The sequence below is a fragment of the Symphalangus syndactylus genome, chromosome 20 (genome assembly GCF_028878055.3).
Source record: "Symphalangus syndactylus isolate Jambi chromosome 20, NHGRI_mSymSyn1-v2.1_pri, whole genome shotgun sequence".
Classification (NCBI taxonomy): domain Eukaryota; kingdom Metazoa; phylum Chordata; class Mammalia; order Primates; family Hylobatidae; genus Symphalangus; species Symphalangus syndactylus.
In genome coordinates this window covers 42765502-42793365 of record NC_072442.2, presented here as the reverse complement: position 1 = coordinate 42793365, position 27864 = coordinate 42765502, and the positions used below count along the sequence as shown (strand labels likewise).

Below are 27864 nucleotides of genomic sequence, written 5' to 3'. Positions count from 1 at the left end.
AAAGAAGGTGAAACGGAACCTTCTGAATTTCACAGAACTGTGTACCCCAGCAGAGTCCGAATTTATCCTCAGGCCCTGCAAGACAAATATGCATAACCACTCCCAGCCATCAGTGTTTTTCTTTTGTGGCTTGAGGGAATAAATCATGCAACTGTTTTCTCATCAGATTCTGGCCTCTCTCCCTCTCAGGGCAGGGTGCCATTTGCCGTGCCTGACAAAGTGCTGTGGCCACAGCTGTGTGAGGCGCTCAACATGAAATTCAAGGCCGAAGTGCAGAGCAACCGGGGCCTGACCAAGGAGAACCTCGTGTTCCTGGCGCAGAAACTGTTCAACAACAGCAGCAGCCACCTGGAGGATTACAGCGGCCTGTCAGTGTCCTGGTCCCAGTTCAACAGGGTGAGGGGCCCGGCCGCCAGCCGCTGTTAGATCAGTCCTTCCTGACCAGACGCTCTCAGGAGTCTCCCTGCCTTGGGCCCTTATTCTTCATGTCTCTAATAAAATGTACCAAAAGTAATAGAAGCTTCTGAATAGATGGACAACTTGAGAGTTACCCAGGTCACATATAGAAAATTACATCTTTGCGTATTTTAAATAAGACCTTTGTCTACAGTTAATGCATTTTCTTCCTTTGTAAAGGAAATAGAGCAAAGCAGATGTTAACATAGCTCATGAGAAGCAAAGCTTTTGAGGGGATGCGAACTCTGGGCCTCTCTCCCCTTCACTCTCTTATGTTCCCCATGTGTAATGCCAGATCAGGCTCCTATGGGACCCTCAACCCACACAAAGGGATGCCAATGAAAGAAACTTCTCCTCTAGCATCTGCTAATTCAGACGTCACTTTGATTTTATTTTTATTTATTTATTTTTTTTGAGACAGAGTTTCGCTCTTGTTGCCCAGGCTGGACTGCAACAGCACGATCTTGGCTCACCGCAACCGCCGCCTCCCGGTTTCAAGAGATTCTCCTGCCTCAGCCTCCCAAGTAGCTGGGATTACAGGCATGCACCACCATGCCCGGCTAATTTTGTATTTTTAGTAGAGACGGGGTTTCTCCATGTTGATCAGGCTGGTCTCGAACTCCTGGCCTCAGGTGATCTGCCTGCCTCGGCCTTCCAAAGTGCTGGGATTACAGGCGTGAGTCACTGTGCCCACCCTATTTATTTTTGTTTATTTATTTTTGAGATGGTGTCTCGCTCTGTCACAAGGAGTGCAGTGGTGCATTCTGGACTCACTGCAACCTCCGTCTCCCAGATTCAAGTGATTCTCCTGCCTCAGCCTCCTGAGTAGCTGGGATTACAGGCGCCCGCCACCATGTCCAGCTAATTTTTGTATTTTTAGTAGAGACAGGGTTTCACCATGTTGGCCAGGATGGTCTCAAACTCCTGACCTCAAGTGATCTGCCTACCTCAGCCTCCCAAAGTGCTGAGATTACAGACGTGAGCCACCACGCCCGGCTGTCACTTTGATTTTAATTTAATTTTTGTTTCTTTTCCTACACCCTCCACCCCCAAGGTGTTTTAAATGTCCTTAATTTGGAGCCTAACAATGTGCATTTCTCAGAAGCTCCCAGGTGACCCTGATGCTGCTGGTCACAGACCACACATCGAAACTAGCAAGGGATGGGTCAGTCCAGCCCCAGGTGAAAGTGTCTGTGGCAGGAGCCCACTGGGTGCTGGTAACTGCAGTTTAGTATTTTTCCCTTCTTCCCTCTTTTCCTTTCCATGGGACCATTAGGTAAAACTCAGGTAGGCGGGGATATTTGTATGCCTCTGACAAGGGTAGATGTTTGTTTCCCATTTAATTTTTCCAAGTAAATATGTGTATAATATTCCAAGTGTTACTCTTGTTTTCTTGTGTTCACTGTTGTATCTCCAACCAGGAGAATTTACCAGGACGGAATTACACTTTCTGGCAATGGTTTGACGGTGTGATGGAAGTGTTAAAAAAACATCTCAAGCCTCATTGGAATGATGGGTGAGAATCATTATTTCTTAAGGCACCGACAGAGTCTGAAGGTCTTCTTTCTGGCATCACAAGTCACACTCTGCTTCTGTCCTTTGTCCTTGGTGATCCAGGGCCATTTTGGGGTTTGTAAACAAGCAACAGGCCCATGACCTACTCATTAACAAGCCAGATGGGACCTTCCTGCTGAGATTCAGTGACTCAGAAATTGGCGGCATCACCATTGCTTGGAAGTTTGATTCTCGTGAGTGCCCCTCCCTTCTTATGTCCAAAGTTAGCTGCTTTCAGTACAAAATTATTTTAACAAATAATTTATTGGGTACTTACTATTTGTTGGGGTCAGTACTAATTATGGGAAACACAAATGTATAGCCATGACATACTTACTCATAATAAGGCAGCCTATGAAAAATACTATTATGGGAAACACAATTACTAATTTGGTTATACATGAAAGTATGTGGCAACATGGTTACACATGAACGTTTAACCATGACATGGCTACCTATGATACAAGAGTCTGTGTAGAATCTCAGTTGCTTCCCTCTTAAAATGTTTGCCTTTCTGTATTACTCTGCATAAAGCTTATTTCAGTGAAGAATTACTTTGATGATTTGGAGTTCTTACAGTAGTAAAAATATTCCTTTATCCTAATTAACATACAGATATTGCCATCAACCATTTCTACCCAAGATGTTAGTTCTTTTCTTTTTTTGAAACAGGGTCTCACTCTTTTGCCTGGGCTGGAGTGCAGCGGCACAAACATGGCTCACTGCAGCCTCGACCTCCTGGCTTCAAGCAGTCCTCCTGCCTTAGCCTCCTGATTAGCTGGGACCACAGACGTGCACCACCACACCCATCTAATTTTTAAATTTTTTGTATGTTGCCCAGGCTGGTCTCGAACTCCTGGGCTCAAACAATCCCCTGCTTTGGCCTCCCAAAGTATTGGGATTATGGGCTTGAGCCACTGCACCAGGGCATCAGGAATGTTAGTTCTCTCCTCTGACCCTCACAATAAGGGTAGCTTGCTAGTTCATTTTCTGTGAATTAAAGTTTTTAATAACTTTTGGCTGGGTGCAGTGGTTCATGCCTGTAATCCCAGCACTTTGGGAGCCTCAGGCAGGAGGATCTCTTGAGGCCAGGAGTTCAAGACCAGCCTGGGCAACATAGCAAGACCCTGTCTTTAAGTAAATAAATAAATAAATAAGTTAATTAGCTGGGTGTGGTGGTGCTCATGGTGTGCGCCTGTAGTCCCAACTACTCTGGAGGGTGAGGCGAGATGATCACTTGACCCCAGGAGTTCAAGGTTACAGTGAGTCATGATCACATCACTGTACTCCAGCCTGGGCAACAGAGTAAGACCCTGTCTCTTAAAAACAACAACAACAAAAAAAAGGCGTGGTGGCTCATGCCTGTAATCCCAGCACTTTGGGAGGCCCAGATGGGTGGATCATGAGGTCAGGAGATCAAGACCATCCTGGCTGACATAGTGAAACCTCATCTCTACTAAAAATACAAAATTAGCCAGGTGTGGTGGCACGTGCCTATAATCCCACCTACTTGGGAGGCTGAGGCAGGAGAATCGCCTGAACCAGGGAGTCGGAGGTTGCAGTGAGCCAAGATCGCACCACTGCATTCCAGCCTGGTAACAGAGTGAGACTCTGCCTCAAAATAAGTAAGTAAGTAAATAAATAAATAAAAGTATCTCTAACCCATGGTTATTTTTAAATGGAGATTTCTATTGGAGCCATTATAATGGCAAGCTTGAATTTATAGTATATTTGGGTTTTAAGATTTCCTAATTCAGAAATCATGTTTAGAATGTGATTATTCTGTTTATTGATCTAGAGGAAAGAATGTTTTGGAATCTGATGCCTTTTACCACCAGAGACTTCTCCATTCGGTCCCTAGCCGACCGCTTGGGAGACTTGAATTACCTTATCTATGTGTTTCCTGATCGGCCAAAAGATGAAGTATACTCCAAATACTACACACCAGTTCCCTGCGAGTCTGCTACTGGTAACAATGTTCGCATTCTGATTTGATTTTGTTTGTGTTTGTGTGTGTGTGTGTGTGTGTGTGCATGCCTGCGTGTGTTCTCTCTCTTGCATGAAAACCCACACAATTACCATTCAGTGAGAGCAGTTTGAGCATTTTCCAGGGCAGGTGTAAACCTTGGGCTGGATTCTTCAGTCATACAGAAAACACATCTGCCACTAATCACAAATATCAAATTGAAGAAAACAAATTCTTTTTAGGACAAGCTTAGATCAAACAAAATTAGGTAAAATTTTGTTTTTCATGACAGAGGTGGTTTTATTGCTTTCTGAGTTTAGAAGTATTACATATTTATTATAAAATTTTCAGAAGACACACAAAGGCATAAAAAAGAAAACAGGCCGGGTACGGTGGGTCATGCCTGTAATCCCGGCACTTTGGGAGGCCAAAGCAGGCGGATCGTTTGAGGTCAGGAGTTTGAGACCAGCCTGGCCAACATGGTGAAACCCCATCTCTACAAAAAATACAAAAATTAGGTGTGGTGGCGGGCACTTGTAATCACAGCTACTCGGGAGGCTGAGGCATGAGAATCACTTGAACCCAGGAGGTGGAGATTACAGTGAGCTGAGACCACGCCACCGCACTCCAGCCTGGGCAATAGGGTGAGACTCAGTCTCAAAAAAAAAAAAAGGTCAGGTATGGTGGCTCACGCCTGTAATCCCAGCACTTTGGGAGGCTGAGACAGGCGGATCACCTGAGGTCGGGAGTTCAAGACCAGACTGGCCAACGTGGAGAAACCCCATCTCTACTGAAAATACAAAATTAGCCTGGCGTGGTGGCGCATGCCTGTAATCCCTGCTACTCGGGAAGGCTGAGGCAGGAGAATTGCTTGAACCCGGGAGGTGGAAGTTGTGGTGAGCTGAGATCGTGCCATTGCACTCCAGCCTGCCCAACAAGAGTGAAACTCTGTCTCAAAAACAAAACAAAACAAAAAACAGATACCACACAACATCTCTCATCTAGAGATTAACCTCTATGGATGATTTAGTGACTATACTTGCACTCTATACATAGATATGTATTATACATTGCATCACCCGATGCTTGAACTTCCTGTGTGGAGGTTATCTAGCAGCAGAACGAAGACCATAAACGAGGAAACATATATTCAGGCCGGGCGCGGTGGCTCATGCCTATAATCCCAGACTTTTGGGAGGCTGAGGCAGGCAGATCACCTGAGGTCAGGAGTTTCAGGAGTTTGAAACCAGCCTGGCCAACATGGTGAAACCCCATCTCTACTAAAAATACAAAAAGTAGTCAGGTGTGGTGGTGGGTGCCTGTAATTCCAGCTACTTGGGAGGCTGAGGCAGGAGAATCGCTTGAACCAGGGAGGCAGAAGTTGCAGTGAGCCGAGACTGTGCCACCGCATTCCAGTCTGGCGACAGCGAGACTCCATCTCAAAAACAAACAAAACAGGGCCGGGCGCGGTGGCTCACGCTTGTAATCCCAGCGCTTTGGGAGGCCAAGGCGGGCGGATCACGAGGTCAGGAGATTGAGACCACGGTGAAACCCCGTCTCTACTAAAAATACAAAAAAATTAGCCGGGCGTAGTGGCGGGCGCCTGTAGTCCCAGCTACTCGGAGAGGCTGAGGCAGGAGAATGGCGTGAACCTGGGAGGCAGAGCTTGCAGTGAGCCGAGATTGCGCCACTGCACTCCAGCCTGGGTGACAGAGCGAGACTCTGTCTCAAAAAAAAAAAAACAAAACACAAATATATTCATTTAGTGATGGGCGCTTTGAAGACAAAGCAAGACAGAGGGATAGAGAAGTGGCAGGGAGGAGAGTGGAGCTGTTACTTTACTAGAGTGGTCAAAGAGGGTTTCTCTGAGGACATGTTTGCTTTTTTTGTTGTTTGTTTGTTTGAGATGGGGTCTCACTTTGTTGCCCAGGCTGGAGTACATTGCTCACTGCAGTCTCAAACTGCTAGACTCAAGGGATCCTCCCACCTTAGCCTCCCACATAGTTGGGACAGCAGGCATGCACCACCAATTCTGGTTAATTATTTTATTTTTATAGATTTGGGGTCTTGCTCTGTTTCCCAGACTGGTCTCAAATTCCTGGGCTCAAGCAATGTTCCTTCCTCAGTCCCCCAAGGTTCTGGGATTATAGGCGTGAGCCACTGTACCCAGCCAGGATGTGATGTTTGAAAAGACCTGAATGAAGTGAGGAAGCTAGCCATACAAAGATCTAGAGAAAAACAGTATGCCAAGAGAACAAGTACAAAAATCCTGGGTTGAGAATGGGCATGTCTGGAAAGCCTCAGGAGGACCAGAGAGGCTGGAGTCTGTTGAGCAGGGAAGATAAGTGGTAGGAACTGAGGTCAGGGCACTCCAGCCTTGGAGTTCAGGGTGAAAGGTTGGGGTTTGGACCATACCATATGTAATTTTTTGTGACTTTTTTTTTTCCACTTGGAAATATATCCTAGGTAGCTGGGCATGGTGGCTCATGCCTGTAATCCCAACACTTTGGGAGGCCAAGGCAGGTGGATCACTTGAGGTCAGGAGTTTGAGACCAGCCTGGCCAACATGGTGAAACCCCATCTCTACTAAAAAAATACAAAAATTAGCCGGGTGTGGTGGCAGGCACCTGTAATCTCACCTACTCAGGAGGCTGAGGCAAGAGAATCACTTGAACCCAGGAGGTGGAGGTTGCAGTGAGCCAAGATCACACCACTGCACTCCAGCCTGGGCAATAGAGTGAGACTCTGCCTCAAAAAAAAAAAAAAAAGAAATATATCCTATGCAGAGTTACAGCTCAGTAAATGTAATCTTCCAACATCATTTTGATGATTGCATACAATCTCATTGTAGGGTGAGTTACATGTTGGTCATTTAAGATACTTATAATTTGGGCCTGGGCACAGTGGCTCATGCCTGTAATTCCAACACTTTAGAAGGCCAAGGAGGGAGGATTGCTTGAGCCTAGGAGTTTCAGACCAGCCTAGGCAACATAGTGAGACTCCATCTCTACAAAAAATAAAAAGTTAGCTGCGCTTGGTGGCACATGCCTGTAGTCCCAGCTACTCAGAAGGCAGAGGCTGGAAGATTGGTTGAGCCCAGGAATTTGAGGCTGCAGTGAGCTATGATTGTGCCATTGCACTGTAGCCTATGTAACAGAGTAAGACCCTGTCTCAGAAAAAAAAAAAATTCCTATTTCTGGCAGCATTTCTTCAGTTTTTAACTTCTTAGCCAATCTATAAAATTCTCTGTACACTGTAAAGCACAAAAAAACATGTTATGAAACGGTCGCTCCTGACACTTGAAGCCCTAGAAGAAGCTTAGGGTAATAAGCAGTTGGTGAACCCTGCAGCATTTTACCCTCTTGGGCTACTTAAATGACAGGCTCTTTGTCCTGTAATCATAGTGTGATCGTCCTTGCCTAGTATAATTAACGTTGCACTGATTCCCATATTCACATACCCAGAAACAAGACTTCATTCTCCCACGTCAGATCATCACATTCTCACCACATGCCTACCTGGATTTCCATGGTCAGCCTTCTGAAAAGGTAACTGTGGTCGACCAGATCACATGCAGATTTATCTGCTCATCTTCCCACAGAATCCCCACCAGCCCAGTGGGGATTCTGTGGGAAGCAAAGGACACATCGCATTCTTGGCACCAACAGCGCTCACTGGGACTAGTGACATCAAAGTACCCCAAATGCAGAAACATCAGGCGTGAAGGAGCGTGCAGGTGCTGGGAAAAGTAGCCTTCCCTTTCCTGAAAGACTAGACACTCAGAGTTAGAGGAACCTCAGACATCATCAGATCAGATCAGTGGCTCTCCAGTGCCTAGGCCTTTCCGTAAGATCCCTGACGTGTATGCACCTTCTGCTTGAAAACCTCCAGTGATGACCAGGCACCATGGCTCACACCTGTAATCCCAGCACTTTGGGAGGCCAAGGTGGGTGGATCACTTGAGGTCAGGGGTTCGAGACCAGCCTGACCAACATGGAGAAACCCCATCTCTACCAAAAATACAAAAATTAGCTGGGCATGGTGGTGCACACCTGTAATCCCAGCTACTCGGGAGGCTGAAGCATGAGAATCGCTTGAACCCAGAAGGCGGAGGTTGCAGTGAGCTGAGATCGCACCACTGCACTCCAGTGTGGGCAACAGAGTGAGACTCTGTCAAAAAAAGAAAAAAATGAAAACCTCCAGTGACAAGGAAATCAGTCTTTCCTAAGATAAATCATTTCTTTTCTGGGCAGTTCTACTTACAACATTCTTCCCTACATGACTGAACATTTGTCCTCTTATGACCTGCCCCTCTTGGTCCTGATTTTATCCCCTGGGTCAGGTAGAACAAATCCTGTCTTTCTGCTGCACCTTGGACTTTAAGCTTTTCAAAGTGTTTTTTTTTTTTTAATTAGTATGCAATTAGTGCTTGACTTAGATTTGTATTGAAGTACATAGTTTCCATGGTTTGAAGAATTTATTGAAACATCCAAGCCAATTTGGAAGATATCTTGAATTTCAGCTTTAGTGCTGACCTTCTCCTCTACCAGGTCTTCCTAACAGATTGAAATATTAAATGCTTGGCCAAGTGCGGTGGCTTACGCCTGTAATCCCAGCACTTTGGGGGGCCGAGGTGGGCGGATAACTTGAGGTCAGGAGTTAGAAAGCAGCCTGGGCAACATGGTGAAACCCCGTCTCTACTAAAAATACAAAAATTAGCCAAAGTGTGGTGGTGCACCTGTAATCCAGCTACTCAGGAGGCTGAGGCATCGGAATCATTTGAACCTGGGAGGCAGAGGCTGCAGTGAGCCGAGATTGCACCACTGTACTCCAGTCTGGATGAGAGAGTGAGACTGTTTCAAAAAACAAAAAAATATTAAGTGCTTATGTCATATCCTTAGATAAGTCAGGTGGTTGTGTTCTGTCCTAAGAAAAGATGTGATTCATAAGGAAGATCACATTTTTGTTTCACTTGAGAACTTTGACCACGTTCTTCCCTTGGCAGCTAAAGCTGTTGATGGATACGTGAAGCCACAGATCAAGCAAGTGGTCCCTGAGTAAGTGTCCAGGTGGCTCTGGCTCTCCTTCTGCCTCTTTCCTCCTCCCGCCTCTTTCCTCCTCCCCCAGACCCTGCCTCCCATCCTTATCCTGGCCCAGCTTTCCACTCCCCCAGGAAACCTGTCTCAGCCCTGGGGAGGGACCTGGGCTTGGTCATGCTATGCCAGTACCTGAGGCCCCACTCCTGTAGCTGGAGCCCCAGGGCCGAGTGGGGCACTTTGTCCTTCAACACCCTGAGAAAGACAAAGATACCCCTTGGTCTCCTCCCCAAGTCAGCTGCCCCGGCCTCCCTGGCAGCTGAAGCTCTGTTCTCTTCCTTCTGCAGGTTTGTGAACGCATCTGCAGATGCCGGGGGCGGCAGCGCCACGTACATGGACCAGGCCCCCTCCCCAGCTGTGTGCCCCCAGGCTCATTATAACATGTACCCACAGAAGTAGGTGGCGTTCTCGTGGGGGTCCACAGGGGAGGAACTGGGGGCTCGGCCCCAGGCTGGACCCCTGGAGGGCTGGTGGGCAAAGGAATCCAGAGCTCCTCTAGGTCTGAGACCACACAGCTCTGGCTCGGGCTCTGGCCTTTGGGAGGGAGAGATTTGACCAGAAGTGATTGGTGGTTTAGAGTCGGGTTGGGCAAATGTCATCTGTTCCCCTCTCTCAAAATGGAGATTTTTCTTGCTCTAAGGACTGAGTGGAGTTGTGATGTGTCTGGACAGCCGGTGTGAGAGGTAACAGGGGAGGGTATTTCAGTCCGAGTTGCTGTACAGCCAGCTGTTTGAATGGTTGTTCTTTTCCCATGAAGCCCTAGCTGAGGGCATAGGCTGGCTCAGACTGCTCCCCTGGTGGCCTGTGGGGCTTGGGGTGGTCTCTGACAGCCTTTCCCCTTCCCTTCATCCCTCTTCTTTCCCTCCCAAGCCCTGACTCAGTCCTTGACACTGATGGGGACTTCGATCTGGAGGACACAATGGACGTAGCACGGCGTGTGGAGGAGCTCCTGGGCCGGCCAATGGACAGTCAGTGGATCCCGCACGCACAGTCGTGACCCCGCGACCTCTCCGTGTTCAGCTTCTTCATCCTTACCAGAGGAATCACTCTTGTGGATGTTTTAATTCCATGAATCGCTTCTCTTTTGAAACAATACTCATAATGTGAAGTGTTAATACTAGTTGTGACCTTAGTGTTCCTGTGCATGGTGGCACCAGCGAAGGGAGTGCGAGTATGTGTGTGTGTGTGTGCGTTTGTATGTGTGTGTGTTTGCACGTTGTGGTGTTTCTCCCTCTCACTGTCTGAGAGTTTAGTTGTAGCAGAGGGGCCACAGACAGAGGCTGTGGTGGTTTTTACTTTGTGCAAAAAGGCAATGAGTTTTGTGAAGCCTGGAAGTTGGCCATGTGTCTTAAGAGTGGCTGGACTTTGACATGTGGCTGTTTGAGTAAGAGAAGGACAAAGGGAGGAGAAAGCACATGTGTTCCAGTGAGTCTTCGTCACTCTGTCTGCCAAGCAATTGATATATAACCGTGATTGTCTCTGCCTTTCTTCTGAAATGTAGATAACTGCTTTTTGACAAAGAGAGCCTTCCCTCTCCCCCACCCCTGTGTTCTTGGGTAGGAATGGGAAAAGGGGCAACCTACAAAGATTGTTGGGGCAAGGGAAGTCACAGGTTTTCGGATGGGCGGTGGCTTTTCACAAAACATTTAGCTCATCTTATTCTCTCTTTGTCCTCTCTCCCCTCCTGCCCACCCGCACCCTGGAATTGCCACTCAGTTCCTCTGGGTGTACACACGTGTTTGGAGAAATAGAGGAGAGAAAAGAGGGCCACGTAACTGAGAGCTTACAGTGCCAATGCCGTTTGTGTTCTGGCCAGAGTGGAGCGCGCAGCCCTGACTCCCGGGCACTGAGACTGTTGCCTGGTTACGCAGGAAGCTGCTGTTCCGGCTGCCCAGCCTTTCTCTGAGCCAGCAGATGCACAGTCCGTGGCGTTCTTCAGGTTTATTGATAATGCTTTTTGCAAATGTTGAATCATGGTTCTAAGTTGGATCTTTTTTGTTTTCTCCTTCCCACCCTAATTTGACATCAAAATTCTCTCTTGTGCATTGGGCCCTGGGTCATTCAAACCCAGGTCACCTCGTTCCCCTTCTCTGTTCACACCTAATGTCTTGAAGAGTAGGTGGCAGCAGTGTGGGCTGAACCTAGGCCAGCTTGCTCAGTGGGTCACCCTGCTGTGAAGTCCTGGCAGGTGTTGGTAATGTGTGGAAATGCAGTCAGCAAGTTTGCTGGGGAGTTTGATAAAAGTATAAAACAAAACAAAAAAAGCCTCGGTATAATTTTGTTCCACGACTTCTTCTGTAGCTTTACACCAGAAGGAAGGAATGGGCTACAGCAGGCATTGGAGGAAGAGGGGAGTGAGCAGGTGTATTAAAATAGCTTACGGGTAAGGCCTAAAAGGTCACCCCTCGGCCCCCTCTCCAAAGGAAGGGCATGAGCACCCCCAGGAGAGGATGGCCCCCAAAACCTTATTTTTATACATGAGAGTAAATAGATATTTTTTTTACAAAAATAACTTCTGAATTTATCAGTGTTTTGCTGTTAAAAATATTCCTCTATAGTAAATTATTTATTGGAAGATGACTTTTTTAAAGCTGCCGTTTGCCTTGGCTTGGTTTCATACACTGATTTATTTTTCTATGCCAGGCAGTAGAGTCTCTCTGCCTCTGAGGAGCAGGCTACCCGCATCCCACTCAGCCCCTCCCTACTCCTCAAGATTTGATGAAAATTCCAACCATGAGGATGGTTGCATCGGGGAAGGGTGAGAAGGAGAGCCTGCCTGCTCAGGGACCCAGGCTCATAGAGTCGCTCCCTGCCTGTCACCCAGAGATGCTTCACCGGCACCTGCCTCTGAGACCTCACTCTCTGTTCCAGCAACCCTGGTTGGGAGGGGGTCAGACTTGATACACTTTAAGGTTGGGAGTGGACCCACCCCAGGGCCTGCTGAGGACAGAGCAGCCAGGCCGTCCTGGCTCACTTTGCAGTTGGCGCTGGGTTGGGGAGGAAGAGAGCTGATGAGTGTGGCTTCCCTGAGCTGGGGCTCCCCTGCTTGTGCAGTTGTGAGCTGCCCTCAGTGTTACCGAGGCTGTGCCTAGAGAGTGGAGATTTTTGATTAAAGGTGTGCTCGCTCTCTGCGTTCTGTCTTCTCTCTCCTCCCTGTTCCTGCAAACCACAAGAAAAGGTAGTGGCGTGTCTCGACCCCATCAGCCTCTCACCCACTCCCAGACACACACAAGTCCTCAAAAGTTTCAGCTCTGTGTGTGGGATGTGCAGGTTTTTTCTAGGGGGTAGGGGGAGACTAAAATAGCATATAACTTAAAATGAAAGTATACTTTTTATAATTTTTCTTTTTAAAACTTGGTGAAATTATTTCAGATACATATTTTAGTGTCAAGGCAGATTAGTTATTTAGCCACCAAAAAAAAGTATTGTGTACGATTTGGGGCAGTCACAAAGTTGTGTATTTTATGTTACAATAAAGGCTTCCTCTGAAGGGATGATGTTGAGTCCTGTTTTTACTTTTTTCTGTCACATGCCAAGGGAGGGCAGCTTGAACACAGGGAAAAGTTTCAAGTCATCAGCGTGACCCTGAAAAAGGGAACTGGTTGGGTGGTTGGGAGTTGGCTGCCTCAGAGGGCACGTCATTAGCTCTGATGGCAGATGGGGTCTTTCATACCTTCCTGCTCATGTGATGTTTTGAAAATAAGAATGATGGGCTCCTAGCCTCCTGACTCCAGAAAGCTTGTCGTTTTTTCTTTTTTTTTCTTTGAGACAGAGCCTGGCTCTGTCCCCCAGGCTGGAGTGCGATCTCAGCTCACTGCAAGCTCTGCCTCCCGGGTTCACGCCATTCTCCTGCCCCGGCCTCTTGAGTAGCTGGGACTACAGGCGCCCGCCACCATGCCCGGCTAATTTTTTTGTATTTTTTAGTAGAGACGGGATTTCACCATGTTAGCCAGGATGGTCTTGATCTCCTGACCTCATGATCTGCCCACCTCAGCCTCCCAAAGTGCTGGGATTACAGGCGTGAGCCACTGCGCCTGGCTGAAAGCTTGTCCTTAAGATTCAGCACATTTAAAGTACCTGACCCTGAGTTCAGCATTGTGTGTGGGATGAGAAATGGTGCCTTCCCCACAGAGGCTCACAGTTGGAGAAAGGCAGCTACCACAACTGATTATGCTAGGATATCGCTTCCTGCTGCAATCAAGGCATCCCAAAGTCATTTTGCAAAAGAACATGCAGGAAGGCCACTGAGCAACTCTAAGCTTTTTTTTTTTTTTTTTTTTTTTTAATTGAGTAGCTGGGATTACACCACTCCCAGCTAATTTTTGCATTTTTAGTAGAGACGGGGTTTCACCATGTTGGCCAGGCTGGTCTGGAACTCCCCACCTCGGGTGATCCACCTGCCTTGGCCTCCCAAAATGCTGGGATTACAGGCGTGAACCACCATGCCCAGCCTGGAGCTGACTCCCTTATAAGGAACAAATAGGGCCAGGGATGGTGGCTCCCGCCTGTAATCCCAGCATTTTGGGAGGCCAAGGCAGGTGGGTCACCTGAGGTGGGGAGTTCCAGACCAGCCTGGCCAACATGGTGAAACCCCGTCTCTACTAAAAATGCAAAAATTAGCTGGGCGTGGTGGCACGTGCCTGTAATCCCAGCTACTTGGGAGGCTGAGGCAGGAGAATCACTTGAACCTGGGAGGCAGAGATTGCAGTGAGCCGAGATCACGCCATCGCATTCCAACCTGGGCAACAGAACAAGACTGTCTCAAAAAAAATAAATAAAAAATAACCCAGCCATTCCACTTGTAGGTATCTACATAAGAACAATGAGAACATACATGTACAGAAACACTTGTGACAAATGTTCATAACAGCATTATGCATAATAGCCAAAGGGCAGAAACAACCCAAATGTCCATCAACTGATGAATAAACAAAATGTATTATGGTATATCTGTACAATGGAATATACAGCAATAAAAAGGAATGAAGTGCTGACACACAGGACATGATGTTGTCACGGATGAACCTTGACAATATCATGCTAGATGAAAGAAGCCAGGCCGGGCACGGTGGCTCACGCCTGGGATTCCAGCACTTTGGGAGGCTGAGGCGAGGGATCACTTGAGTGCAGTAGTTGAAGACCAGCTTGGACAACACGGTGAAACCCCATCTCCACAAAAAAATACAAAAATTGGCTGGACGTGGTGATGCACCCCTGTAGTCCCACCTACTCAGGAGGCTGAGGTGGGAGGATCACTTGAGCTGTGATCATGCTACTGCACTCCAGCCTGGGTGACAGAGCGAGGAAAAAGAAAAGCCAAGTACAAAAGACCACATATTATATGATGCCATTTATAAGAAATGTCTAGGATAGGCAAATCTATGGAGACAGAAAGTAAATTTGAGGTTGCCTAGAGGCTGAGAAGGAGTTTGGAGGTAATAGTGAAAGGATACAGGGTTTGGGGTTTTTTTTGTTTTTGTTTGTTTGTTTGTTTTTGAGACAGAGTCTCACTCTGTCACCCAGGCTGGAGTGCAGTGGTGCCATCTCGGCTCACTACAACCTCTGCCTCCCAGTTTCAAGCGATTCTCCTGCCTCAGCCTCCCAAGTAGCTGGGATTATAGGCGCTGGCCACCACACCCTGCTAATTTTTGTATTTTTAGTAGAGACAGAGTTTTGCCATGTTGGCCAGGCTGGTCTTGAACTCCTGACTTCAGGTGATCCGCCTGCCTCAGCCTCCCGAAGTGCTGGGATTATAGGTATGAGCCACCACGCCCAGCCCGAGTTTGGGGTTATTTTATTTTATTTTATTTAACGAATTGGGCAGTCTCCTGAGGCACAGTAGGCTCAGAGAGACTCTGCAGGGTTTGTTTTTGAGGTAATGAAAATGTTATAAAATTGTCTGTGGTATTGGTTGCACATATCTCTGGATATACTAGATCTTGAATTGTACACTAAATGGGTGATTTGTATGGTGTGTGAATTATATCTAATAAAGCTGTTATTGGGCCAGGCCTAGCGGCTCACACCTGTAATTCCAGCACTTTGGAAGGCCAAGGTAGGAGGATCGCTGAGACCGGGAATTCCAGACCAGTCTGGGTAACATAGTGAGACCCCCTGTCTCTAAAAAAAAAAAAAAAAAAAAGTATTTAATTAGCTGGATGTGGTGGCACATGCCTATAGTCCTAGCCACCCAGAGGCTAGGGTAGGAGGATCTCTTGATCCCCAGAGTTCAAGGTTGCAATGAGCTGTGACCAGGCCACTGAACTCCAGCCTGGACAACAGAGCAAGACCCCGTCTCTAAATAAATAATAAAAGCAAATGCAAGATCTCAGCAAGAAAAAACGTGAAAGTGAGGTGAGTTAGCCAGAGTGAGAACAGACCTGTTGAAAGAAGCTCAGCTGTGAAGGGAAGAGACGTACTCAGCGAGTAGTAGCTCTCTTCTCAAAGGTATCCAGAGGCAAGTGAGGGGAGAAAGGGAGTGGTTTTAGTGTTTTGAGAGCCTAGGTCAAGAACACACCAGCCTGGGCAACATAGGGAGGTCTTGTCTCTACAAAAAATAAAATTAGTTGAGCGTAGTGGTGCGTACCTGTAGTTCCAGCCCCTCGGGAGGCTGAGACAGGAGGATCTCTTGAGCCCAGGAGGTTGAGGTTGCAGTGAGCTATGATCGCACCACTGCACTCCAGCCTGGGCAATAGAGCAAGACCCTGTCTCAAAAACAAAAAACAAACAAACAAAAAAGAAGTTTGTAATTTTCCTTGGGATAAAGGCAATAGGCTAACACAGATGGCCACCCAGTAACCAGGTAAAGTTAAGATAAACTATATGTGACTGGCTGGGTGCAGTGGCTCAGGCCTGTAATCCCAGCACTTTGGGAGGCCGAGGCAGGTGGATCACTTGAGGTCAGGAGTTTGAGACCAGCCTGGCCAACATGGTGACAAGGTGAAACCCTGTCTCTACTAAAAATACAAAAAATTAGCTGGGTGTGGTAATGCACACCTATAATCCCAGCTACTCGGGAGGCTGAGGCAGGAGAATTACTTGAATCTGGGAGGCAGAGGTTGCAGTGAGCTAAGATCGTGCCATTGCACTCCAGCCTGGGCAACAAGAGTAGAACTCTGCCAAAAAAAAAAAAAAACCACCAAAAAAAAGAAGTTTGTAATTTTCCTTGGGATAAGGCCAGCAAGCTAACACAGATGTTCACCCAATAACCACGTACAGTTAAGATAAACTATGTGACTGGCTGGGCATAGTGACTCACACCTGTAATCCCAGCACTTTGGGAGGCCGAGGAGGGTAGATCACTTGGGGTCAAGAGTTTGAGACCAGCCTGGCCAACATGGTGAAACCCCGTCTCTACTAAAAATACAAAAATTAGCTGGGCGTGGTGGCACACACCTGTAATCCCAGCTGCTTGGGAGGCTGGGGCAGGAGAATTGCTTGAACCTGGGAAGTGGAGGTTGCAGTGAGCTGAGATTGTGCCACTGCACTCCAGCCTGGGCGACAGAGCAAGACTCTGTCTCAAAAAAAAAAAAAGAAACAGATAAACCAAAAAAAAAAGAAAACTATATGTGACAAGTCCTCTTACTTGAGGACTGGTTATTGTTTATCTTGAAAACGTGTATGTAATGGGTTGTACGTGCTTGGCTATACAAAAAAGTAAGATTTCCTCCCTTCTTTTCAAGCTCTTAGCAGATCACCTGTCATGTACATCACATTCTGGTTGAATGCTTATTCAATAATAAAATTGTTTTCTTTCTCAACTACCTTGAGGGAGAGGATGGTGTTTTTGTTGTTGTTGTTTTGTTTGTTTTTGAGATGGAGTTTCACTCGTTGCCCAGGCTGGAGTACAATGGCGCAATCTCAGCTCACTGCAACCTCTGTCTCCCAAGTTCAAGTGATTCTTCTGCCTCAGCCTCCCAAGCAGCTGCGATTACAGGCATGTGCCACCACATCTGGCTAATTTTGTATTTTTAATAGAGATGGGGTTTCACCATGTTGGTCAGGCTGGTGTCAAACTCCTGACCTCAGATGATCCACCCGCCTCAGCCTCCCAAAGTGTTGGGATTACAGGCGTGAGCCACCGCGCCCAGCCGAGTTGGGGTTTTAAGAGTTCTTAAGCTTGCCCCTCTCCCAGCTCAAGTGGCTTCATGGTGCTCTTTCCCACACACGCCTTTCTGTTCCTTCACCTGCGCAAGTTTGAGGACCATGCTAGTCTGGCCCTAACTCCCCCAACTGCCAGCCTGGGCTAGCACCCAACATGAAGTCCTGTAGGCGACCTGCCCCTTTAAGAGCACCCCCCTCCTTCAGCTCCTCCCTCAGGCCTGGTGGCCGGATTTCCCAGTTGGGGCCCAGCCCTTTAAAGCCATTGCTCCTTCTTTCTGGCTGGATGTGTGCTGAGACCCAGAGTCACCCAGGGGTCTCCGTCACGTGCCGGGAGTAGGCAGAAGTGGGCCGCGACAGGTGCATGTGGGCATGGACCCCACAGCCTGGGGCTCAGGAGGGACAAGGAGCTGGGACAGGGTGGATCCCGAGAGAAAGCAAAGCCACTCGGGAGTGGGCAAGAGATATCGTTACGCAGCTGCTGTGTGCCCGACCGACCCTGTCCCAAACCCTCCCTGTACCTTCCCTTCCTCTGCCTTCTTTTTTTCTTTTTTTTTTTTTCTTTTTCTTTTCCTTTTTTTTTTTTTTTTGACAGGGTCTCACTCTGTTGCCCAAGCTGGAGTGCAGTGGCACAATCTTGGCTCACTGTAGCCTTGACCTCCTGGGCTCAAGGGATGCTCCCATCTCAGCCTCCCAAGTAGCTGCGACTATGGGTGTGACACCACACTGGGCTAGTTTTTCAATTTTTTGTAGAGATGGAGTCTCCCTATGTTGCTCAGGCTGATTGCAAACTCCTGGGCTCAAGTGATTCTCCTGACTCGGCCTCCCAAAGTGCTGGGATTACAGGTGTTAGCCACCTCGCCCGGCCCACCCCTACCTTCTGAAAGAGGCTTTCTTATTCTTATTCCCATTTTGCAGATCAGGAAACAGAGCTCAGTGCAGCCCACTAGATTGCTCAGGGCCCTACAACTAACAAGCGGCAGAGGCAGGATCTGCACTCAGGTCAGTGGGACTCCAAAGCTTTGATAGTCTCTCCTTTGCATCACCTGTCCCACAGGGTCCTGCCTTCTTCCCAACTTCATTTTTCCTTGGTTTTCCTGTATGCAGTAGAGCGTGGGAGGAGAAATGGATAATTGCTGCATGCCCCCATATCTGGGTTCCTTCCTCCTCCCAGGAGCTGCTTGGAGATGCTGCTGTGGCCACTCCTGCTGCTGCTGATGCTGCTGCTGCCAACATTGGCCCTGCTCAGGCAGCAGCGGTCCCAGGATGCCAGGCCGTCCTGGCTTTATGGCCTCCAGCACCGAGTGGCATGGGGGGCCCTGGTCTGGGCAGCCACCTGGCAGCGGCGGAGGCTGGAGCAGAGCACGCTCCACGTGCACCAGAGCCAGCAGCAGGCCCTGAGGTGGTGTCTGCAGGGAGCCCAGCGCCCCCACTGTTCCCTCAGAAGGAGCACAGGTGTGTTTCCCAGGGTCTGGGGCGGTGACCCAAAGAGAAAGAAACCCCAAAGGACCGTCAGATTCCAGAGCCTGATGGCTCCCTTGCCTCCTCCACTGCCAACGGAGTGGCCTGACCCAGAGACCCAGGACTGGCTCTCTTGTCCAAGCTGAATTTCCCATGCTGGGTCTTTACATCCCCTCTACCCCAGGCCTATTCTCAGTTCCTCCCTCAAGGGTCTCACCAGTCTTGCCTGAAACTCTTGGGAAACTGGCTTCCTGAGGCGTTTCTGTTGTCATTGGGGCTATAGACATAAGCACCTTCCGGAATCATCTCCCTCTGACCAAGGCCAGCCAGACCCAGGAGGAAGAGAGTGGAGAGCAGCCACTGCCCCCGACCTCAAACCAGGACCTGGGGGAGGCCTCTCTGCAGGTAATTTAGGATGGCCAGAGCCCAGCCCCGGCCACAGCCCAGTCCCACCAGAGACCTCTGACTTGCAGCCAAACCCTCCCATCATGGTGGGCAAAGAACCCTCAAATGGGGGCTCTGGGTCTGGCTCTGACACCAGACCAACACTCTCTCTTCCCTCCTCCAGGCCACCTTGCTGGGTCTGGTAGCCCTAAACAAGGCCTACCCAGAAGTGCTGGCTCAGGGAGGCACTGCCCGTGTGACCCTTACATCCCCTTGGCCCCGACCCCTGCCTTGGCCTGGGAATACCCTGGGCCAGGTGGGCACCCCTGGAACCAAGAACCCTAGGGCCCTGCTGCTGGATGCACTGAGGTCCCCAGGGCTGAGGGCCCTGGAGGCTGGGACGGCGGTCGAACTCCTGGATGTTTTCTTGGGCCTGGAGACTGATGGTGAAGAGCTAGCTGGGGCAATAGCTGCCGGGAACCCTGGAGCGCCTCTCCGTGAACGGGCAGCTGAGCTGCGGGAGGCCCTAGAGCAGGGGCCACGGGGACTGGCCCTTCGGCTCTGGCCAAAGCTGCAGGTGGTGGTGACTCTGGATGCAGGAGGCCAGGCCGAGGCTGTGGCTGCCCTCGGGGCCTTGTGGTGCCAAGGACTAGCCTTCTTCTCTCCTGCTTATGCTGCCTCGGGAGGTCAGTGGGACTCAAGGGCAGTGAGGTTGGGGCAACGGTCAGAGGTCAAATGGCAAGCAGCCATGCATTGGGCCCTACAAAATCATCTTATTTAATCCTCCCCAACAAGCTGCATGCTAGGGACAGCAGCCTTCTTTTACAAGTGAAGAAATTCAGGCTCATCTAGGTTAAGAGTCTTGTAGCTGGGTGCAGTGGCTCACAACTGTAATCCCGGCACTTTGGGAGGCCAAGGCGGATGGATCGCTGAGGTCAGGAGTTCAAGACCAGCCTGGCCAACATGGTGAAACCCCATCTCTACTAAAAATACAAAAACTAGCGGGGTGTGGTGGTGCACGCCTATAATCCCAGCTACCTGGGAGGCTGAGGCAGGAGGATTGCTTGAACCTGGGAGGCAGAAGTTGTAGTGAGCCGAGATCGCGCCATTGCACTCCAGCCTGGGTGACAGAGCAAGACTCTGTCTCAAAAAGAAAAAAAAAAAAAAAAAAGGCCGGGGCAGTGGCTCACGCGTGTAATCCCAGCACTTTGGGAGAGGCCGAGGCAGGTGGATCACCTGAAGTTAGGAGTTCAAGACCAGCCTGGCCAGTGTGGTGAAACCCTGTCTCTACTAAAAATACAAAAATTAGCCAGGTGTGGTGGCAGGCGCCTGTAATCTCAGCTACTCAGGAGGCTCAGGCAGGAGAATCACTTGAACCCAGGAATGACTGAATCACTGAGCCGAGATCGCACCACTGCACTCCAGCCTGGGTGACAGAGCGAGACTCCGTCTCAAAAAAAAAAAAAAAAAAAAAGAGTCTTGCACAAATTCATGTGGCACCAGGATTCACTCCCAGGTCTGCCCCTCCAGGACCACAGCACTCTGCCTCTTTCCAGTGAGGGCCTAAGAGGCAGCCCGCTGAGCCTGGGGGAGCCAGGAAGGATGCGGTGGGAGGGCAGCAGGAGGATCAGGTGCTCAGAGGATCAGGCCTGGGGTCCAGGAGGGGCTATTGCCTGGCAGAAAGCAATGGCACCAGCAGACGCTGAGGAAGCTGCTTTGCTTCCACAGGGGTGCTGGGCCTAAACCTACAGCCAGAGCAGCCCCATGGGCTCTACCTTCTGTCCCCTGGGGCCCCCTTTATCGAGCTGCTCCCAGTCAAGGAAGGCGCCCAGGAGGAAGCTGCCTCCACCCTCCTTTTGGCCGAGGCCCAGCAGGGCAAGGAGTATGAGCTGGTGCTGACGGACCGCGCCAGCCTCACCAGGTGATCAGCTGCACAGCCCCTGCTACCTGGGGCCCTATGGGACCATGCTGCGGGCCCAGGGCATGAGCTCAGAAGCCCTTGGGCCCGACCTCACTCCCACTTGCACCCCATCAGGTGCCGCCTGGGTGATGTGGTGCGAGTGGTTGGTGCCTACAATCAGTGTCCAGTCGTCAGGTTCATCTGCCGGTAGGTGACCCGGGGAGCTGAAGGGCCATCCTTGTGTCCTGGGCTCCACTGCCTCTCCCTTCCTCCTCTTCAGGCTGGACCAGACCCTGAGTGTGCGAGGGGAAGATATTGGCGAGGACCTGTTCTCTGAGGCCCTGAGCCGGGCAGTGGGGCAGTGGGCGGGGGCCAAGCTGCTGGACCATGGCTGTGTGGAGAGCAGCATTCTGGGTGAGCTTCCCCACCGGCTCCTGCCTACCATCCTTGAGCTACCCTTCAACCCCTACCTCCCCTGCCAGGGGACTGCTAGGAAAGAGATAAGACTCAGCCTCCTTTATCACTCCTACAAAAGTCCTTCTCTGCATCTAACTCTCATCCATCCTGCTGCAGTCTCTAGCCATTTTCTTTCCTGATCTGTCTCCTATTTAGGATCAAGCTCTAGGTTCCTCTCCATTTACCCCACTCCCCACCAAGAAACTCTTTTTTCCCTATGAACCTCAGAGTGGGAAGAACAGATAGGGCAGAAGACACTAGACTTGGCAGCTGCCCATTCACCGGAAGTATGTGTGCACATGGGGTCTATTCACAGATTCCTCTGCGGGCTCTGCTCCCCACTACGAGGTGTTTGTGGCGCTGAGGGGGCTGAGGAATCTGTCGGAGGAAAATCGAGACAAGGTAAAGGAGATGAGGACAGGGTCTGACTGTAGACCCCTTCACTCTGCACACTCCCAGGGTGCCATGGAGACCAGGGCTGATGGGAAGGAGAGGGGTGGCGGAGGAGAAGCTCCCTGGGGCTCTGGGAGGGGAGGGCTGAGTCCCACAGACACGCACCTGTCCACACAAAACTTCTAAACACATGTAGCCTGGGCACAGCCACGCACACCTCATGTGCACACTCACGGTCACACACCAGCTCACTCAGGCCGTTCTGTTCCCAGCTGGACCACTGCCTTCAGGAAGCCTCTCCCCGCTACAAGTCCCTGCGGTTCTGGGGCAGCGTGGGCCCTGCCAGAGTCCACCTGGTGAGGCAGGGAGCCTTCCGAGCACTCCGGGCAGCCCTCGCTGCCTGCCCCTCCTCCCCCTTCCCCCCTGCGATGCCCCGGGTCCTTCGGCACAGGCACCTGGCCCAGTGCCTGCAGGAGAGGGTGGTGTCCTGAGTCAAGGCCTGCCCCACCGCCCAGCTCCCCCCAGAGGCCACCTTGCTCCTCCCTCTGGGACCTCTCCGGGTGGGGAGTCCTTGGCCAGAGTCTCTGACTCTGTGTCACCTGACATTTGCCCATGAGAGCCGCTGGGCCTTAGAGAGGCCTTGGCCCAGCTGACCAGTTCTGAAGTATGGGCCTCTGGGGTTAGCAGACGCCAGCAGTGCCTGCCGGTGTCCCCGTGTCTGGGCATGAAGGACACTGCTAGAGAGTTACCATGCACACCAGTGGTTTCCTGTATCACAGCCCAAGCAGGTTCTCTGGTGGCCACAGCTGTGTGCTCAGTCAGTGCACTGGGCAAGCTGGAAGTGTTGGGGGGTTAATGTCCCCAGGAGCAATCCTGAGTCAATAAGGAGCAGGACCTCAGCTTCACTGTCCTTGAGCAGGACAATTCTGAAGGGTATTCTACATAAACTCTCAGAGGATGCCCAGCAGGATGGAGTCCCAGTTGCCTGCAGCAGTAACCCACTCATTCATGTACTTCCTGTGGGGGGCTCCTCCCTTCCCTCTCTTCCCCACTCCCCCCCCTTGGGCTTCCTGGGATGGCTCCCAAATAAACCTCTTGCACCCAGATTCTTGCCTCAGGGTCTGTCTTCTTTGGGGAAATGGGAGTGGACCCCGGCCCAGCCATTCCCCCACTGAGCTCCAGGACTTTCCCCCAACATTCTGGTCTGGGCCTGGCGAGGCTGCATGTGCACACAGGAGCCTTTGAGGACTCGTAGCACATCCTAGGCCAGCACCCACACACCACTTCTGCGGTGGGGAAGGGAGAGCTATTACTTCACATCATAAGGCATCGCAGCAGGAAGCAACTCTGGAGACCATCTGGGTTCACTGTTCCATGCTAATGAGGAAACGCAGCCTCCACAAGGTTATAGAGGCTAAAATAAGAAAGAAAGAAACTGGGCTAGATTTTGGCTTCTTTCTCTCCCACTGCCTGGGATGGGGTTTTAAGGTTTTCCATCTTGGAGGCTGATGGGAGGGGCAGACCAAGACCCCGCAGCTCCTCCTCAGTAGAGGCAGCACTGGTTCCAGATGCCTCTGAATAGCTTCTCCATTCCATGTCCCACATCCAGGCCCTGGCTGCACACCCACCCGGCCCCCGCCTCTGCCTGTCACTCCATCCTGTTAAAATCCTCCCATGAAGCTGGGCACAGTGGCATGGGCCTGTAGTCCCAGCTACTCAAGAGGCTGAGGTGGAAGGATGGCACATGCCCAGGAGTTCAAGACCAGCCTGGGCAACACAGTGAGACCATCTCGGGAAAAAAAAAAAACAAACCTCCCATGGTGGCCCCCATCGCCCACAGGATTAAGACCAATCAACTTGGCCTATTAGACCCTTTGACCTTGGCCCTCACCTATGTGTCCAGCTACCTCTCTCCCCTTGCTTGAAAGAAGGCCTGGACTAAGGACCATGCCTCACCTCCCATCTAAGGGTTGTTAAGCACTGTCAACTCCAGGAGTTTGCTCAAGTTGTCCCTTCTATGTAATGCCCTCCATCCCGCTGCCCCGATGTAAACTAGCTTTCGTGCAAGGCCTTTGAGGACCCCCTACCAGGCCCACCCCGGGCAGAGTGACTGGCTCAGCTTTGCTCACGTGGGCAGTAGTCCTCTCCTTCACTGAACTATCATCATGCCTGAACTGCCTCCCACCTGGAATGATGAGCTCCTTGGAAATTGGGCTAGATCCTGTGCACAATTGCCCCCATGCCCAGTGCCTGGTGTGGCACACAGCAAGAGCTCAATAAAGAGGTTGTAGGCCAGGTGCCGTGGCTCATGCCTGTAATCCCAGCACTTTGGGAGGCCGAGGCAGTCAGATCACCTGAGGTCAGGAGTTTAAGGCTGGCCTGGCCAACATGGTGAAACCCTGTTTCTACTAAAAATACAAAAAATTAGCTGGGCATGGTGGCGCACACCTGTAATCCCAGCTACTTGGGAGGCTGAGGCAGAGAATCGCTTGAACCCAGGAGGCAGAGGTTGCAGTGAGCCAATATCGTGCCTTTGCACTCTAGCTTGGGCAACAAGAGCGAAACTCTATCTCCGAAAAAAAAAGAGGTTGTGAATAAGAAGCTTGGGCCTGGAGATGACACATGTTGTTCACTGCATGGTGGCTCACTCCGTGTTGACTGTAGAGTGGGACTACATTCCTCCCCTCTAGGTAGCCTGAGCCAGGTAGAAAGCTGGGGAGGTAGAAGCTTTCTATCAGCATCTCGTAGAAACTGAGTTTGGTCAGGCACAGTAGCTCACACCTGTAATCCCAGCACTTTGGGAAGCCTAAGGGGGAGGATGGCTTGAGCCAGGGATTTGAGACCAGCCTGGGAGACCCAGTCTCTACAAACAAATTTAAATATTAGCCAGGGATGGTGGCACGCATCTGTGGTCCCAGCTACTGGGGTGGCTGAGGTGAATGCATTGCTTGAGCCCTGGCATTCGATGCTGCAGTGAGCTATGATTGTCCCACTGCGCTCCAGCCTGGGTGACAGAGTGAAACCTTCTCAAGAAAGAAAATAAAGAGGGCCGGGCGCGGTGGCTCACGCCTGTAATCCCAGCACTTTGGGAGGCCGAGGCGGGCGGATCACGAGGTCAGGAGATCGAGAACATCCTGGCTAACATGGTGAAACCCCGTCTCTACTAAAAATACAAAAAATTAGCCGGGCATGGTGGCAGGCGCCTGTAGTCCCAGCTGCTCAGGAGGCTGAGGCAGGAGAATGGTGTGAACCCGGGAGGCGGAGCTTGCAGTGAGCTGAGATCACACCACTGCACTCCAGCCTGGGCGACAGAGCGAGACTCCGTCTCAAAAAAAAAAAATAATAATAATAAAGAGAGAAGGCCAGGCATAGTGGCTCATGCCTGTAATCCCAGCATTTTGGGTGGCTGAGGCGGGCGGACCACCTGAGGTCAGGAGTTCAAGACCAGCCTGACCAACATGGAGAAACCCTGTCTCTACTAAAAATACAAAATTAGCCAGGCATGGTGGCGCATGCCTGTAATCCCAGCTACTCAGGAGGCAGAGGCAGGAGAATTGCTTGAACCCTGGAGGTGGAGGTTGCAGTGAGCCAAGATTGCGCCATTGCACTCCAGCCTGGGCAACAAGAGCGAAACTCCATCTCAAAAAAAAAAAAAAAGAAGACGAAGAAAAGAAAGAAAGAGGGAGACAGTGAGAGAGAGAAAGAAAGAAATGTAGGAAGGAAGGAAGGAAGGAAGGAAGGAAGAAAAAAAGGGGGGAGCCCGGTGCGGTGGCTCACACCTGTAATCCCAACACTTTGGGAGACCGAGGTGGGTGGATCACTTGAGGTCAGGAGTTTGAGACCACCCTGGCTAACATGGTGAAACCCCGTCTCTATTAAAAATACAAAAATTAGCTGGTTTTGGTGGCGTGCGCCTATAATTCTAGCTATTCAGGAGGCTGAGGCAGGAGAATGGCTTGAACCCAAGGCGGAGGTTGCAGTGAGCCAAGATGATCATACCACTGTACTCCAGCCTGAGCAACAAGACCAAAATTTAGTCACACACACACACACACACACACACACACACACAGAGGAAAGAAAGAGAAATTGGGCTTGGTTTTGGCTTCTTACCTCCCACTGCCTAGGCTGAGTTTTCAAGGTTTTCCATCTCAGAGGCTAGTGGAAAGGGCAGAAGGGAGAAAAAAAGCTAGGGGGAGGGGGGCAGCTAAGGAACCTTTCCATGAAGGAAGAAGGTCCTGGAGCCTGAGAGTCCCCAGGGGCAGCGACAAGAAGCAGGGGAGGGAGACGACTGCTGCTGGCTGCTCCACCCCCAACACACATAATGTGGGGTCTCGCATCTGCCTCTCTCCCGCCCCTAATTAGCAGCTGCCTCCCTCCATATTGACCCAGGCCAGCGCCTCTTTTGTGCTCCTAGATTCCTCGGTGCAAGGTGGCCTCATTAGTGCCCGGAGACAGCCCCATCTCCAGGGAGCAGACAGACAGACAAGGGGGTGATCAGGGGCACAGTGATCCAACCCTGGCCTCTGAACGCTGCAGCGGCCATTCCTTGGGCCCAGCCTGGAGACGGCCCCCCTGCAGCAGGCTAATCTTAGACTTGCCTTTGTCTGGCCCGGGTGTGGACGCAAGTGCCTGTCAACTCCCCGCCACCTCAGAGCACTATAAACCCCAGACCCCTGGGAGTGGGTCACAATTGACAGCCTCAAGGTTCCTGGCTTTTTGAACCACCACAGACATCTCCTTTCCCGGCTACCCCACCCTGAGCGCCAGGCACCATGAACCTTCCTTCCACAAAGGTAAAGATCCAGGGACGGAAGGGTGACTCACCATCCCAGAGAAGCAAAAAGAGCGCTTGCTCAGAGGGCTGGAAGAAAGGCCGAAGGTGTCTCCACTCTTGGTCTTTTCCTGGGTGTGCTCTGAGGCAGGAGCACCTGCCTTGGCTCACATTGGGTTGGGTGCTGTTTTGCTAAGAGCCTGTGTTTGCTGAGCTCTATGTGTCAGGTGCTCCGTTTGCACCTGTCATCTCTTTTCATCCTCCCAACAGCCTTGCAGAGTAGAAATTATTTCTAGTATACCCAGTTTACAGGTAAGGGAGCTGTGCCCTCTGAAAGGGCAGGAAACTGGTTCAAAGCCACGGAGTTCAGTCCCTCCTGCAAGGGGGCAGGCAGATGAGAGAGCATTCTGGAGTCTTGCTAGTTCCTGATTTCCACGTGTTTCCCTGCTGTGGAGAAGAGGTTGGGGGGACTCAGTAGGGCCCGGGTTTTTCCCAAGTTTACAACTTCTGCTGCAGACAGACACTCCTGTTTTCAGGTGGAGTGGTAAGTGCCCTAGTGGTGGCACAGTGGCCTAAATCTTCAGAGGAGAGGGGGATTCACTCTGCCCAGGGGGTCTCAAAAGGCTTCCTGGAGGAGATGCTCTGCTGGGTCTTGAAGGAGGAGCAGGGAAAGTAGCCCGATATCAGCAAGGGCGCAAAGCAAGGAGAACTAAGTGACAGCCAGAAAGGAGTGCAGGCCTGGAGGGGGCGCGGAGCCAGAGGGGCAGGTCCTAGGCGTGGGAGCGGGTGGCGGGCGCCGTGGGAAGACCCCCCAGCGCCCTGTCTCCGTCTCCCTAGGTCTCCTGGGCCGCCGTGACGCTACTGCTGCTGCTGCTGCTGCTGCCGCCCGCGCTGTTGTCGCCCGGGGCGGCTGCACAGCCCCTGCCCGACTGCTGTCGTCAAAAGACTTGTTCTTGCCGCCTCTACGAGCTGCTGCACGGCGCGGGCAATCACGCGGCCGGCATCCTCACGCTGGGCAAGCGGCGGTCCGGGCCCCCGGGCCTCCAGGGTCGGCTGCAGCGCCTCCTGCAGGCCAGCGGCAACCACGCCGCGGGCATCCTGACCATGGGCCGCCGCGCAGGCGCAGAGCCAGCGCCGCGCCCCTGCCTCGGACGCCGCTGTCCCGCCCCGGCCGCCGCCTCCGTCGCGCCCGGGGGACAGTCCGGGATCTGAGTCGTTCTTCGGGCCCTGTCCTGGCCCAGGCCTCTGCCCTCTGCCCACCCAGCGTCAGCCCCCAGAACAAAGGCAATAAAGACGAGTCTCCGTTCGTGTGACTGGTCTCTGT

The 27864-nt window shown here is 51.1% G+C and overlaps 3 protein-coding genes across 5 annotated transcripts in view; all 3 read left to right on the top strand.

Annotated features, from left to right (window-relative positions):
* The window catches only part of STAT5B (signal transducer and activator of transcription 5B), an 85890-nt gene extending 73324 nt beyond the window's left edge, over positions 1 to 12566 (top strand). For all 3 annotated transcript variants that reach the window (XM_055257225.2, XM_055257224.2, XM_055257226.2), the window contains exons 13-19: positions 190 to 396; positions 1878 to 1972; positions 2074 to 2204; positions 3809 to 3979; positions 8982 to 9033; positions 9360 to 9467; positions 9943 to 12566. In XM_055257225.2, the coding sequence (XP_055113200.1) occupies positions 190 to 396; positions 1878 to 1972; positions 2074 to 2204; positions 3809 to 3979; positions 8982 to 9033; positions 9360 to 9467; positions 9943 to 10069 (891 nt within the window). In that variant the 3' untranslated portion in view covers positions 10070 to 12566. The remainder of the gene's footprint in view (positions 1 to 189; positions 397 to 1877; positions 1973 to 2073; positions 2205 to 3808; positions 3980 to 8981; positions 9034 to 9359; positions 9468 to 9942) is intronic.
* A 4824-nt stretch (positions 12567 to 17390) lies between these two features.
* GHDC (GH3 domain containing) lies at positions 17391 to 22872 on the top strand. Its single transcript, XM_055257246.2, has 10 exons — positions 17391 to 17532; positions 18091 to 18174; positions 18347 to 18627; positions 18917 to 19038; positions 19202 to 19703; positions 20746 to 20938; positions 21053 to 21124; positions 21198 to 21331; positions 21690 to 21775; positions 22039 to 22872. Exons 3-10 carry the CDS (start codon positions 18360 to 18362, stop codon positions 22255 to 22257), a joined length of 1596 nt encoding a protein of 531 aa, XP_055113221.2. The 5' UTR covers positions 17391 to 17532; positions 18091 to 18174; positions 18347 to 18359; the 3' UTR covers positions 22258 to 22872.
* A 3582-nt stretch (positions 22873 to 26454) lies between these two features.
* HCRT (hypocretin neuropeptide precursor) lies at positions 26455 to 27846 on the top strand. Its single transcript, XM_055257261.1, has 2 exons — positions 26455 to 26562; positions 27378 to 27846. Exons 1-2 carry the CDS (start codon positions 26542 to 26544, stop codon positions 27750 to 27752), a joined length of 396 nt encoding a protein of 131 aa, XP_055113236.1. The 5' UTR covers positions 26455 to 26541; the 3' UTR covers positions 27753 to 27846.
* The last annotated feature ends 18 nt before the right edge of the window (positions 27847 to 27864 follow it).